This window comes from Rhamphochromis sp. 'chilingali' (assembly GCF_963969265.1).
Source record: "Rhamphochromis sp. 'chilingali' genome assembly, chromosome: 10".
Classification (NCBI taxonomy): Eukaryota; Metazoa; Chordata; class Actinopteri; order Cichliformes; family Cichlidae; genus Rhamphochromis; species Rhamphochromis sp. 'chilingali'.
Genome location: NC_137937.1, coordinates 2,610,318 through 2,624,737, shown reverse-complemented (window position 1 = coordinate 2,624,737; position 14,420 = coordinate 2,610,318). Strand labels below are relative to the sequence as shown.

Below are 14,420 nucleotides of genomic sequence, written 5' to 3'. Positions count from 1 at the left end.
TTTTTAGCATGTGCTTCAAAGCTAAGTTTGACTGGGAAACTCAAAGCTCAATAGTCTGTATCAACAGAAATTCACTGCAGCCTATGTAATATTTCATGCATCATAATTTATTCTACTCTATCTTGCAAATACATATTTGTGTGGCAATGTCATGCACAACACACACAACTATTAGATCCTTAAGATCAAACCCGTGTCATTCTTTTGGTCCACTGCAGTGCAGTAGTCAAAAAAAAAGAATAAGTGAAGTGTCCACAAATGGCCAGGATAGAGCCCAGAGTGTTAATGTTTAAAATGTATAAAAATATTATTGATTGCAATTCTTTGACAACAATAAGCTTTTTATTTTTAAATTACAAGTTTAAAAAAAATGCTGTTACATTTACATTTAATGCTGTTACACTGTAATCCTTTATTATAAGTATGGACACAGAATAAAGTGAACAACATTTTGAAATAAGTTTAATTGGAATTTTGTACTACGCAAAAAAACAAAACAAAAAAACAACAACAACAACATATTAAACAAACAAACAAACACAGCCAGTGCCTTCATTTGTCCATTACATGTCAAACATAGCACTGACCCTTAGCCCCTGCTCATCAGCACATGCTTTCAAAAAGAGCTCCATGTCCTCTGCAAACTGAAAAACAAAGAGGAACAAGTCCCTTGCTCCAGTGTCTTCTTCCTCTGACATGTCTATTAAGACCCTCTGCTGGTCCCCTTGATTTAAGGACAGATATTTGGGCATTGTTACATGTCCACAGAAAAGTGCCTTATTTTGGACAACCCACTGCACAGCAGGACGCAGATCTTCAACAACTGCTGGCTCCTGTGTCAGGCAAATGGGGATGAAAACATAGTTATTTCTCTGTTGCAGAACAGTTTTTTAACAGTTATTCAAATTTCACTAACCATGTAATTACACTACTGTTTAAAGTGAATACTGACTTGACCGACTTCCTGGAACTTGCGCTTTTTCAGTCTGAAAATGGGCACGTGTTGTCCTTCAAGCACAGCTTTGGCTTCCTCTCTCCAGTGTGCAAATAGCTTGCCAGAGCTATGAAGAGTAAGGCCACAGTGAGGGCATGTCATTTTCATGGACTTTCCATCAGCTGCAGTTTTATTGAACACAGAGGGTAGAGCCAATGAATGTTCTAACAAAGACTCAGAAAATGGTTCAGATACCGAAGACAAAACCTTGGGGGGGAGACGGGGCTCCTCGAAGAGTACTGCCAGAGGAATACGGGTCTCCTCGGAGAGTTCAGCGGGGAGCAGTCCTGATAATGGTGGCTGACTTGGCATTGAAGAATGCTGACAAGACAATAAATGCCTTGCCATATCCCCACGCCGTATGATTGTAATCTTACAGACAGGGCAGTGAAAGTGTCCTGTTGTCCTACAAGGCAGCCTGCACCGGCATATCATTTTATCTGTAAGAGAAAAAAACAAACAAACAAACAGATGTAATTTAAATGTAGTTGTATAGAATGCAATCAATTTGTCTAACAATCAGATTGTACATGTTAACAAAAACATCCAAGCCAACCTCAATAATGAAAGCAAAATGGTATGGATCACAAAAGTTATGTCAAGAAAAGTGGTGAAAAGTAAATAAAAATATATTTTATAAAAACTATTTTTGTTGCAGATGAATGCACTGAACTGTACAATATCAACAGCAACTTTTAAGTCAACAAAGATACTGCAGAAGTGCTTAAAAAAGTGCATATTTATAACTATAAAGTATATTTAATACAAACATACCTTTGAAAGGCAAAGCATTTTTTATATGCACACTTAGATGCTCCTCAATCTTTGCCCTGACAGTAGGGCTGAAAGTGGGGCACAGAGGGCAGTGAAAGAGTCCTCTGCAACACGTGTTGCATTCCTGCAATTCTGGCTTTAAGCCCGAATTCCAGATTGATGTGTGCATCTAAAACAGAGAGAGAAACAGATAAACACCATATATACATTTAAGTTAAGGATTTAGCAGAAATAACAATTTACAGTTGGCATGTAATAGATTTGGGAAGAAAATTCTTGAAAAAAAACCCCCACAAATATTTTACAAGACACTTTAATTTGTGAGACATGTTTCTATTGACATATAACAGTCAATTGAACAGGGGCTAACTAAAATCTGGGCAATAAAAAAGCTGTACAGAAAAGAATAATGAATAGAAGTATTGATAAATATATAAATCTGTTTGTGACGAAATTTACAGTGTTGACGCTAACCAAAGGTGTCACAAGTACACACGTTCCTTACTACAGTTTAGATACCTCTGTTTAGAAAGCACTGACTCGACTTTTTAGTCAAGTCGAAGTAAGAAGTACAGGGTCTAAAATATAATTTATGTACAAAATTTTGAAGTAATCTTGCGTCCAAAGCACGCGTGCGGGGGGCTGATTTACAAATGTACGGATTACAAAGTACAGATACGCGTGCTAAAATGTGAGAAGTAGAAGTATAAAGAAGTATACAGTAGGCACAAAAAAGTACAGCAGTAAAGATACCAGAAAATTCTACTTAAGTACAGTATTGAAGTATTCGTTATTTTGCATCTCTGACGCCAACAATAAATCATACTCTAATGCAAAATGTGGTTTTTGCTTCTTCTCGCCCACAGAAGCCGTTAATCCAGCTCTCTTACTTAAACCAGGCCCAGGAAAAAGCATATCTGTGTGTTTCTCTGCCATGGAGCACGATGAAAAAACGTTAAAATAAGGAGGAATGTTGTTGTAACGCTAAATAAGTGGCAACGTGATCATTGTAAGAAAACTAGACGATTCCTAGAATTATGAAATCACTAACGGTAAATTTATTTAAGAAAGACTTAACCAACCTTTGTGATCAACTTGCAAGACTTCCACGGTATCCATGCGTGTTTACGGCTAGTGTGGAGGTCACGTGTTTCCGGTTAGTGTGGAGGTCACGTGTTTCCGGTTAGTGTGGAGGTCACGTGTATCCGGTTACTGTGGAGCTCCACAGTGGCTGCAGCCAGACCCTTCTCAAATAACCAGCGATAGGTGAAATCAAGTAGCCAATTTTATTTTTTGACGGTGCAAAACGTTTCGTGGACATCGTGGACATCCAGCACTGCACTTCAGTCACACTGCTAGCATCGATGCAGCGATTCTGTACTGTACAGGAGAGACGTCACGGAGGAGATCGTCTGCAGCGATCAGGACGCAGGACACAATGTGACGTAAAATAAAGCATGCAAACTTGCACTAAAAAATCCACGAAACAGCGAGGTGAAAGGTGAACCGCGTTATAGCGAGGGACCGCTGTAATTTTTAAGGTAAGTCACAACGTAGCCTTCGTAAATACTAATGTATAGAAACCGTTACCAGCAATCATTCATTTTTTGTGTGGCTTTTTTCACGGTTTGTTAACATGCTGTGTAGGTGTGTACTTGACTAGCTGATCTCGACGTAATGGGGGAAACATCTGGTTTGACTATTCTTCACCTGTAGTTTGAATGCTGAACATTTGCCTATTTAAATCATGAGACCAGTCACTACACAGAGATGTGCTTCTGAATGTGGACGATGTGTCTTCTGCTGCAGTGATGCAGTTCAGCTTGTGTTGAGTGATGTAAACAACTGATCGATCTAAACTCTTTAAACGTCAAAATTGATCATTAGATTTTTTATGACACAACAGCGGTGAGTGTTCCCAGCTTCTGCTCTTTGTAACTTAACGCCATCTTTCCGTTTTCGAGTTTTGGACATGATTTTGGAGGATATCTTCGCAGTAGCGATTGACCGCAAAGTAAAGCTACCGGAAATGCACAACCCCACATCCGGTGTCAAACCAGGAAGTTAGCATTGTCTCGTGCACATAGTCAATTTCAGAATTTCTTCCTTCATCTGGATGCCAAGGTACAGCTGCTCAGGAATAAACTGCGTGAACGGGCCAACAATTGATTTGGAGGCTGAATGTTCTGTCAAATGGGCAGAATTTCATTTTAGGCTGAAAGTGAATAAAATGATTGATTGTCTGAAAATAGCAGGGGAGGGAAAAACAACACTTGAGAAAATATTTGTAACGTTTGTTGAAGGGTGGTGTGCATGTCATAATTTGGTGAAAATGATATTGAAATGAGGTAGTAGTATCTTCCTATTGTATTCATATTCCATGCAACATTATGTAAATTGTATGGCCAAATACAATACAGACTAAGAGTAAAGAAAAAGTATGGAAGCCCGTTTCTGCCACAAAAAAAAAAAGATCCATATCTTGAAATTTTGAGATATTTTCTCGAAATTTCAACTTATTTTCTCGAAATTTCAACTTATTAACTCAAAATTTTGAGAAAAGTAACTCAAAATTTCGAGTTAGCACTGCCAGTCAGTAATCTGAATGACGTAATTTCCTTGTTGCCCTGAAGCTGAAGCCCTCAGGTACAAATGCTACAGCTAAGCTACCCGTATTACATCCAGTCATGAATAAACAGATTACTGAGTATTTTCAGCGTGGCTTCAACAATGATGGAATCCTTGTGTTATTAGCTGAATCACACGGCGTTACTATCAGCAAACGTACTCGCAAAAGCGCCATTTTGTTGCAATCCTGTTTTGAGTGTGTGTTACTTTGTGCCATATGCTTCTGGGTAACAAGAAAGTGACCTCATTCACATCGATTACTGATTGGAAGAGCTAACTCAAAATCTCGAGTTATTAACTCGAGATTTTGAGAGAAGTAACTCGAAATTATAGGTATGGATATGGATACTTGTTTTTTTTTTGTTTTGTTTTGTTTTTTAATGGCGGAAACGGGCTTCCATAGAAAAGGGTGATTTGGAATGGAGTGAATGTATGTAAACACTTGCAGCACATGTGCATATGTAATGTTGTGAAGTGTACTTTGTTTAATTTCGGGGGGGGGGGGGTTTGTTTTTGTTATATACAGATATTTAATTTTTAAGACTTTGGCAGATATGGATGTATGTTAATATTGTGCATCAATTATTTTTATGCTGAATCTGTTGCCAGACTGTTGTAAACATGATGGGCCAGCAGTGTGTGTTTCAGTTATGGCACTGCTGTATTGTTTTAAACGTGTTGGCAATAAATGAAATTTAAAAAAATATGTCGGGTGTCCTATATTCAATTGTGTGGAACCTGTTGACAAAATAGAATTATGTAAAACTAATTAGTAAAATATAAGTGCTGTGAAAATGTAATGTTTTAATCAATTAAACTTAATTTTAAACTCAAGGTGAGTTGAAAAACCAAATATGTAATCTGTAAATAAATGACTGAACTTGAGTAGAGTTAAATATGTCTTGTTGATCATCAGTCATTTTTTTTAATTGGCTCAGTTCAAATTAATTTTGTTATTGTAGTGCAACAATCTTTCTTTCTGACTTAACCCATATTAAAAGCAGCTAACTGCTAAGTTTCTGTTCATTTGTGTAATGTACAGTTGTTCCCTGAGTGAAAAGGAGGAGCTACTTTGTGAAATGAACTTCAATTCAAAAAAATTCTTTAGTTATTATCGTGTGGGGACAACAAGCACAAAGACTTTTGTTTTTATTTGTACTGCACTCAAATCATTGAAACATTACTCAAAAATTATTCACTGATGATGATCAAAACACCAATTCTACTTAGACAGTATTTGACTAGACAGTTGTGTAAAATCGTGTTTGATGCGACAGGCGTATTTTTTGGTGTTCAATCTCGGAACATTGAAGGAAACCACATGTGATGGGTCCAATACGGTCCAGGTCATTTTCTCTGGGCACTGAGGTCTGTTGTCTGCTGCAGCTCCCTCTCTGACACTGGGAAAGTTTTACTCTAGGAAATAACAGGAAATATTAGTGAGCTGTGCAAATGTTATTCTGATGTCCAGAGTCAGCTGTAGGAGTAATAGTATGTTTTGTTTTGATTGAAAGCAGCCTGGGACATAAAAAGGTAGGTTTAGAGAAACTTTAGGTCTAACATATAGACATTTCCATGTGAACTGACTTTACTAATTTTCACCTTTGTACTATAAGTAGAAGCAGTAGAACATCAAAATGTGTGTGAGTGTTACCTGTTCCTTTTGGGAGGACATTTTTCTGATAGTGTCCTGCATTGGTAATGTTACCAGCTGGGCGGTACTGCCCAACCACAAAGACCGTATTGCCATCAGTGGCTATGCCCACACCCAGCTCAGTGCTGCTTTTCCACACCACCTGAGTAAAATGACCTAGTGGAAAAAGGAAAATGTGTAAAAACATACTACTTACTGATGATGACCTGATCTTGTAATGACAAATACTTTAGCAACGCAGGTATATACAGTACATGTATGTGCAGAACTTTTCAGGAGGGCTGTGTTTTACCCGTCTTGGGTTGATGTCCAGACTTTTTGAAGTCATAATCCTTGATCTCACTGTACCATGAATCCACAGCTTCTTTTCCTGAAACATGAAGACAGAGAAAAATAACATAAAGAGTTAATTTGGTGGTTGGAGTACGGGTTTTATAGCTCAGAAACTTTAAAATGAAATAAGGATGAACATTTCTAATTGTTTACTTGAAATGAGAAGAGATACAGTGGAATCTGTTTCTTTTAAAGATTAGTGAGACTTTAATTCATTGTGATAACAAAGCGGCCTGTTTCTGACAGGTGAAGAGGTGGACAAAGGAGTTATCTGCAAAGAATCATTTACCTGTTAGCGTCTTGGTTTCAGAGCTCCATGCATAGAAGACGTTCTCTCCATCATCGGTGTCACTGTGACCAAGTTTCTTTTTTGCCAGCATTTGATTGGCCCATTTTTGAGCTGCGTCATCCAGCTCAGTATTAAAGGTCAGTGGTGGTGCACCATGCTGTGCCCTATAGGCATTGTGGGTATCAAGAAACTCCTTTTTGAAGCTCTCATCTGCAAACCAAACAAGCTTTAAGTCTTAGAGGAAACATGAGGTGGCATGTTTATTGGTTGTAGGTGTAGACAGGATGAAGAATGCTCTCTAGTTAAGCAACATCTTTAAAAGTGATCGGTTATTCTGACAAATAATTCAATGCACAGTGTTGATGAGTCACGGAATACATTTACCGACATTACGTATTTAAAATACACAATATGATCAACTGTATTCCGTTACAGTTACCATCTAAATAGGCAATAATTAGAATGCAGTTACTTTGTTGAATAAATGGATTACATGGGGGTCAGTTCCTGTTTCATATGTTAGGCTATCCCCTCTCTATTCCCTGTGAAAATTTGGTAATTTGCATTGCTGGGAACCCAGACGAAATATGATATAAGAGGCTCTAATGTAAGCGTCCTGTTAATGTTGGTGGCATCAGTTACACAATGGACCCGGAGCCTGCACAACAGAGCCAGCAGTGCACGAGCAGGAATGCATTTCTTACTTGGAAATTCCGACACCGTTTTACATTTAAAGAAGAAAGGGATGAAATCTGACCGTGCAATGCAAACTCTGTTTGCTAGCAGCCAAGCTGCTGTCAGCGTCAAAAGACTCCAACCTAAAGAAACATCTGGAAGTAAGTTCTTTTTTAAAAACTATCGTTAGTCTACTGCAAGTACCTTGTTTTAGTTGAGTAGTTAGCTCGGTTATGTGCCACTTCAGTATCTTCGATGTACTTCTGCTGTGTGATGTATTACTATTACTGAAGGCTACTCTCCACTGAGCTAACATTTTTAGCTGGTGCTACCTGAGGTTAGTTCATTGACTGCAGACTGTTAGACTTGATGGCTAGTATTCACAACCTGCCAGCTGTGCAGTTCTGAAATCTAACCTTAGCTAATGCCAGCTAGCAATGCTAGCTCGGTGGCAAGTAGCCTTCAGTAATAGTAATACAGTGGCTTGCAAACGTATTCGGCCCCCTTGAACTTTCCCAAATTTTGTCACATTACAGCCACAAACATGAATCAATGTTATTGGAATTGCACGTGAAAGACCAACACAAAGTGGTGCACACGTGAGAAGTGGAACGAAAATCATTCATGATTCCAAACATTTTTTACAAATAAATGACTGCAAAGTGGGGTGTGCGTAATTATTCAGCCCCCTGAGTCAATACTTTGTAGAACCACCTTTTGCTGCAGTTCCAGCTGCCAGACTTTTAGGGTCTGGCTCTACCAGCTTTGCACATCTACAGACTGAAATCCTTGCCCATTCTTCTTTGCAAAACAGCTCCATGTAGTTGTAAAAAGCATCACAAGTAATCAAAAGTATTCAGAATACATTACTCACATTGAGTAACTTAACAGAATACTTTACAAACTACATTTAGTGCATGTATTCTCTTTGCAGTGGAATACATTTTAAAAGTAACATTCCCAACACTGTCAGTGCACTTACCTGTCACCTGGTTTGCTGCTTTGCAACCTGAAATAAAATAGGGAGAGTGAAAATAATAAGCAGCAATCCACGAAATGATTGCAAACAACATGAAAAAGAATCATCCACGTGCTCAGATTTTATGTGATGATGAAAGAGTAATGTAATAAAGGGCTAAATAACAAGAGTAAACTCAAATCTTGTCCTGTAACTACAGTCATCTTCAGCACTCACCTGCTTCAGAGTCTTCCTCATTTGTGGAGGAAAGTTCTGTGAACACACAGTTCAATTTACTAATGTGAAAAGTGATCACTCACTTTAATGTTTCAAGGTAGGCTTCAACAACTAACAAATCAACACATACTTTTGATTTTTTTTTGACAAAGTATAAATTTAGTACTTTATATATTCGTCTTTCTTAATCTGTAATAATAATCTGATACAAACACAACACTTTAAGTAGAACATCAAAATGTGTGTGAGTGTTACCTGTTCCTTTTGGGAGGACATTTTTCTGATAGTATCCTGCATTGGTAATGTTACCAGCTGGGCGGTACTGCCCAACCACAAAGACCGTATTGCCATCAGTGGCTATGCCCACACCCAGCTGAGTGCTGCTTTTCCACACCACCTGAGTAAAATGACCTAGTGGAAAAAGGAAAATGTGTAAAAACATACTACTTACTGATGATGACCTGATCTTGTAATGACAAATACTTTAGCAACGCAGGTATATACAGTACATGTATGTGTAGAACTTTTCAGGAGGGCTGTGTTTTACCCGTCTTGGGTTGATGTCCAGACTTTTTGAAGTCATAATCCTTGATCTCACTGTACCATGAATCCACAGCTTCTTTTCCTGAAACATGGAGACAGAAAAATAACATAAAGAGTTAATTTGGTGGTTGGAGTACGGGTTTTATAGCTCAGAAACTTTAAAATGAAATAAGGATGAACATTTCTAATTGTTTACTTGAAATGAGAAGAGATACAGTGGAATCTGTTTCTTTTAAAGATTAGTGAGACTTTAATTCATTGTGATAACAAAGCGACCTGTTTCTGACAGGTGAAGAGGTGGACAAAGGAGTTATCTGCAAAGAATCATTTACCTGTTAGCGTCTTGGTTTCAGAGCTCCATGCATAGAAGACGTTCTCTCCATCATCGGTGTCACTGTGACCAAGTTTCTTTTTTGCCAGCATTTGATTGGCCCATTTTTGAGCTGCGTCATCCAGCTCAGTATTAAAGGTCAGTGGTGGTGCACCATGCTGTGCCCTATAGGCATTGTGGGTATCAAGAAACTCCTTTTTGAAGCTCTCATCTGCAAACCAAACAAGCTTTAAGTCTTAGAGGAAACGTACGGTTACACTGTAACCCTGGTCCTCTGAGTGAGAGACTATCTCTCCACCTTCATGCCGCTTGGAGACACGTTCCAATCAAACAATCACCGGTTTCATGTCTGCGCAGGTGTTTTATACGTAAGCTGTGGAGCCAGAGTGTCTTAAAGAAGTATCCACACGCCACGTCCAAGGGGGTTCATACCCTGTACATATGCATTATATAACAGAGTGGAGAGATAGTCTGGATATGATAGAGAACATGAGGTGGGCATGTTTATTGGTTGTAGGTGTAGACAGGAAGAAGAATGCCCTCTAATTATGCAAACGTCTTTAAAAGTGATTGTTTTTTCTGCAAAAAACTATAAAAGTGATCAGTTGTTCTGACAAATATTTAAATTCACTTACCTGCCATTGTATTTGGTGCTTTGCAAACTGAAATAAAATAGGGAGAGTGAAAATAATAAGCAAAAATCCATGAAATGATTGCAAACAACATGAAAAAGAATCATCCATGTGCTCAGATATTATGTGATGATGAAAGAATAATTTAATAAAAGGCTAAATAACGAGAGTAAACTCAAATCTTGTCCTGTAACTACAGTCATCTTCAGCACTCACCTGCTTTAGAGTCTTCCTGATGTGTGGAGGAAAGTTCTGTGAACACACAGCTCAATTTACTAATGTGTAGCTGGTGTTTATGTGCAATGTCGTCCTTCCTCTTTTCTGTTTGGAGGAGGAGACAAACACCAGACTCGCTTCTGTATTTTTGTCTGCCGGTTATGATGGTTGTTTTTTTTCTACATGACTCATAGTGGTGTGGCAGAGTGGCGTTAAAGATATCCCACACTCTGTGTTTACATTTTGTGTATAATTGTTACGGCCCTAGCAGGGCCTCCTCCTCAAGGTGCCTGTGTGGGCGTGTCCCACCACCTCTTCTGCCTGAGGTGCCACCTTGTTTTATAACATTTATATAACATATAACATTTATAACATTATAACAAGTCCCTAACTGCTTAGATACATTATACAAGAACAAGTGTAGCAAAGTTGTGGAGGTTAATCACCAAGTTGAGAATTTGTCGATGTTTTCCCTTCTCTTTATTATTTCTTTGTTTATGCTTTAACAAGTGCCAACAGACTGGAACAGATATAGTGCTTGTGTACTCAATTCCAACTTTCAAGTGTTTTCCTGCTACAAATGTCATGGACTCAAGCATACAGCACTTTTTATATGCCAAAGCCATGTTCATCTAACATTCATACACGCATTGATGTATCAGGGGAACCTCAGGTTCAGTATGTTGCCTGAGGAGTTGGAGGACCCAGGAATTGAACCACCAACCTTCTGATTGGTAGATGACATTGCTGCCAGATGAAAGACAGCACTCAGAAACAGAGTGCAGATGAGCGAGGGCATGCCCAGATGTTGTCAAACAGGTCTTTTTTGTCTTTCCTCGTGTTTGGTAGCCACAGGTGTTATTGGCGGTTTACTCACAGACTAAGAGAACACTTCAAAAGCACAAAGGTCTCATTAGTTCACTGTAAAACATTTTACTCCTGCACTTACTGGATGCCCATGTTTACTGCAAATCCAGCAAATTATAGGGACACGGTGGTTGCTCCATGGCCTGACTTTGTTTTTTCAGATTACAAAATAAAGATATTGGCCCTTTCTCAAGTACGCGAGTCCGTACTCCCGTGCGTTCTCGGCAAGTACTCGCCGAGAATGCACGGGAGTACGGACTCGCGTTCTCGGGGAGTACGGACTCGCGTTCTCGGCGAGTACGTACTCGCGTTCTCGGCGAGAACGCACGGGAGTACGGATGGGAGTTTTTACTGCCGTCCCCTCTTAATTTAACTGTGAGTAATATGTTATGAAGCTTAACTTTAATCACAGCCAAACCGGTTTACTCAGGAACAAATAAAACACTGAAATAAACCAAACATTAATATTTAGAAGTGATCTAAGTGACTTATACATCATGTTTAACCTCAGTAGTGAAATCTCTATTAATAAAAATAGTGTACATGTACATACGTGTACATACCTTAATAAAAACAAGCAGGTGAGATGTTAGAACGCTTTTATTTTTATTTTAGTGGACACTCAATAAAATAGACAGCTACTGGGGTTTGTTTAACCTGAGTAGCGAAAAGACCGCGGGGGGGTTGGAAACGATGTGCCGGGAGTCCGCTGTTCTCGCCGGCTCTAATGATCCTCGACCTCGCGGTCTGCTATGGAGCTAGCGGGTCACAGACGTCTCCGAAAACATCGGAGCGCGTTTGGAAATATATGATATCTTGATAAATCGAGCAGATATTTGAAGTTCACACAGCTACATTCTTGCTTGAAAATAACTTAAAAGTTTATTTTGTGACCCAGAAAGAGGAATATGTAAAAGTTTTAGCCCCGCTCGTCCGCCATTGCCGCGTTTGAGTTTTGGACGAAATGCATTCTGGGATATTTAGCTGTACCAAGTCCACACAAGTCACCACCGATGCATGCTCGATAAAACGGGCGGAGCGAGAACACATCCGGGACTTTTTCGCGTTCTCGGCTTGATGCGTACTTCGAATTGGAACAGTACTTGGTCTCCGACTGGTGACGTATCACGAGTACACAAGAACGCAAGTACGCACAAGTACGCATATTGAGAAAGGCCCACTATGTTCTTATGGCTTTGGTTCACAGGTATACTTTGTCCTTCAATAAATAAAGAGCTTAATAAAAGCTTTTTAGGCACTAAAGCTTAATTTTTCTTTCATGTTTTTTCTTTAACAGGAGTTAGAGATAATGAATGGAAAAAAGGCAACAGAAAAAGTCATGAATGTCTGTCAGACAAAATATAGATTAGATTTGTTTGTTTCAGTTTAGTTTTTATTGTTAGGTATGTTTAGGTTTTGTTCTGCTTTTTTTCATTATTACAGTATATGTGGTATTTGTCAGCTGTTAGATTTAAAAAAGAACAGGAAATGGTAAATGGCCTGTATTTGTATAGCGCTGTACTCAGTCCCTAAGGACCCCAAAGCGCTTTACACTACATTCAGTCATTCACACACCCATTCACACACTGGTGATGGCAGCTACACTTTAGCCACAGCTGCCCTGGGGCGCACTGACAGAGGCGAGGCTGCTGGACACTGGGGCCACTGGGCCCTTTGACCACCACCAGTAGGCAACGGGTGAAGTGTCTCGCCCAAGGACCGAAGGTTCCTTAAACCTGTCTGAAGACAGCTGCAATAACAATCTGGCAACACATCAGAAAGAGGGAAACCATTCTTTAGTGAGGACCTTGGGCTTGAGAGGTAGGGCAGTCACGGCCTGCAAACTTACAAAAAGCTGTCAATGTAAATGTAGACAAAGTGTAAACAAAAAATGTTCTAGTTACTTTGCACCACCTCAAACAGAGATATCAGTCACACGAATCACACAAGGGGTGAACTGTACCAGAAACCAGTATGTGCCAAGTCTGAGCTTTTAAAGCTTGCCTCTTGAACGACTTTGTGTCACAGTTATTCACTTGGAAACATAATCAGGACTTCATAATTATAATCAAGGTTTTTAAAAAGCCTCAGAGCATTTAAGAGTCACTGTTGCTTACATCATCCATACCATTGTGCACCCTTATTAACATGTTCATGTGGCATTCAGTATGTATTTGTGCAAACGGCACAAAATGAAGATTTCTTGAAGGAAAAAAATGAGCATTGCATACACTATCTGTGAGAGTTTGTGACTGCAGACTCAAACGCATCTCTGTGCAGTGTTCGATACTGTCGACCATAATATCCTATTAGAGCAATTAGAGCACGCTGTAGGTGTTACAGGTACTGCTGCAGTTGTTTGTATCGTATCGTCCAATGGACTCCAACTTGTTCATGTAAATGGAGAGTCCTCTTCACACACTGAGGTTAATTATGGAGTTCCACAGGGTTCAGTGCTAGGACCAATTCTGTATGCATGCTTCCCTTAAATTCCTAAATTCAGATAATACTTATACTCAGCCATGAAAATCTTAGCCTCCAGTAACGCTGTGAGGAACCTTGGAGTCATTTTTGACCAGGACATGTCCTTCAATGCACATATTAAACAAATATGTAAGACTGCTTTCTTCCATTTGCGCAACATCTCTAAAGTTAGAAATATCCTGTCTCAGAGTGACGCTGAAAAACTAGTTCAAGCATTTATTACTTCCAGGCTGGACGACTGTAATTCATTATTATCAGGATGTCCTAAAAACTCCCTGAAAAGCCTTCAGCTAATCCAAAATGCTGCAGCAAGAGTCCTGACAGGGACTAGAAAGAGAGAGCAGATTTCTCCTGTTTTGGCTTCCCTTCATTGGCTTTCTGTTAAATCCAGGATTCAAAATCCTGCTCCTCACATACAAGGTCTTAAATAATCAGGCCCCATCTTATCTTAATGACCTTGTAGTACCATATCACCCTACTAGAGCACTTCGCTCTCGCTCTGCAGGCCTACTTGTTGTTCCTAGAGTATTTAAAAGTAGAATGGGAGGCAGAGCCTTCAGTTTTCAGGCCCCTCTTCTGTGGAACCAGCTTCCAGTTTGGATTCAGGAGACAGACAATCAAATCAAATCAAATCAAATCAAATCAAATCAAATCACTTTTATGATGCATTGAGTTTTTCCTTTCCAGTCACCTTTCTCACTCTCTATGTATTAATAGACCTCTCTGCACTGAATCATACTTGCTATTAATCTCTGTCTCTCTTCCACAGCATGTCTTCATCCTGTCATCCTTCTCTCACCCCAAC

General features: G+C 39.3%; 1 protein-coding gene and 1 long non-coding RNA gene across 2 annotated transcripts; both read right to left on the bottom strand.

Moving 5' to 3' along the window:
- Positions 1-332: 332 nt before the first annotated feature.
- LOC308404319 lies at positions 333-2,918 on the bottom strand. The gene is made up of 4 exons (XR_013973096.1): positions 2,851-2,918; positions 1,769-1,937; positions 953-1,434; positions 333-833 (listed from the first exon to the last, which is right to left on the bottom strand). It is a non-coding gene; the product is annotated as an uncharacterized lncRNA (long non-coding RNA).
- A 2,637-nt stretch (positions 2,919-5,555) lies between these two features.
- LOC308404179 (uncharacterized protein) lies at positions 5,556-10,416 on the bottom strand. The gene is made up of 11 exons (XM_080894080.1): positions 10,265-10,416; positions 10,052-10,078; positions 9,418-9,627; positions 9,090-9,167; positions 8,798-8,953; positions 8,543-8,578; positions 8,330-8,356; positions 6,673-6,882; positions 6,343-6,420; positions 6,051-6,206; positions 5,556-5,812 (listed from the first exon to the last, which is right to left on the bottom strand). Exons 2-11 carry the CDS (start codon positions 10,056-10,058, stop codon positions 5,808-5,810), a joined length of 963 nt encoding a protein of 320 aa, XP_080750206.1. The 5' UTR covers positions 10,059-10,078; positions 10,265-10,416; the 3' UTR covers positions 5,556-5,807.
- Positions 10,417-14,420: the final 4,004 nt, after the last annotated feature.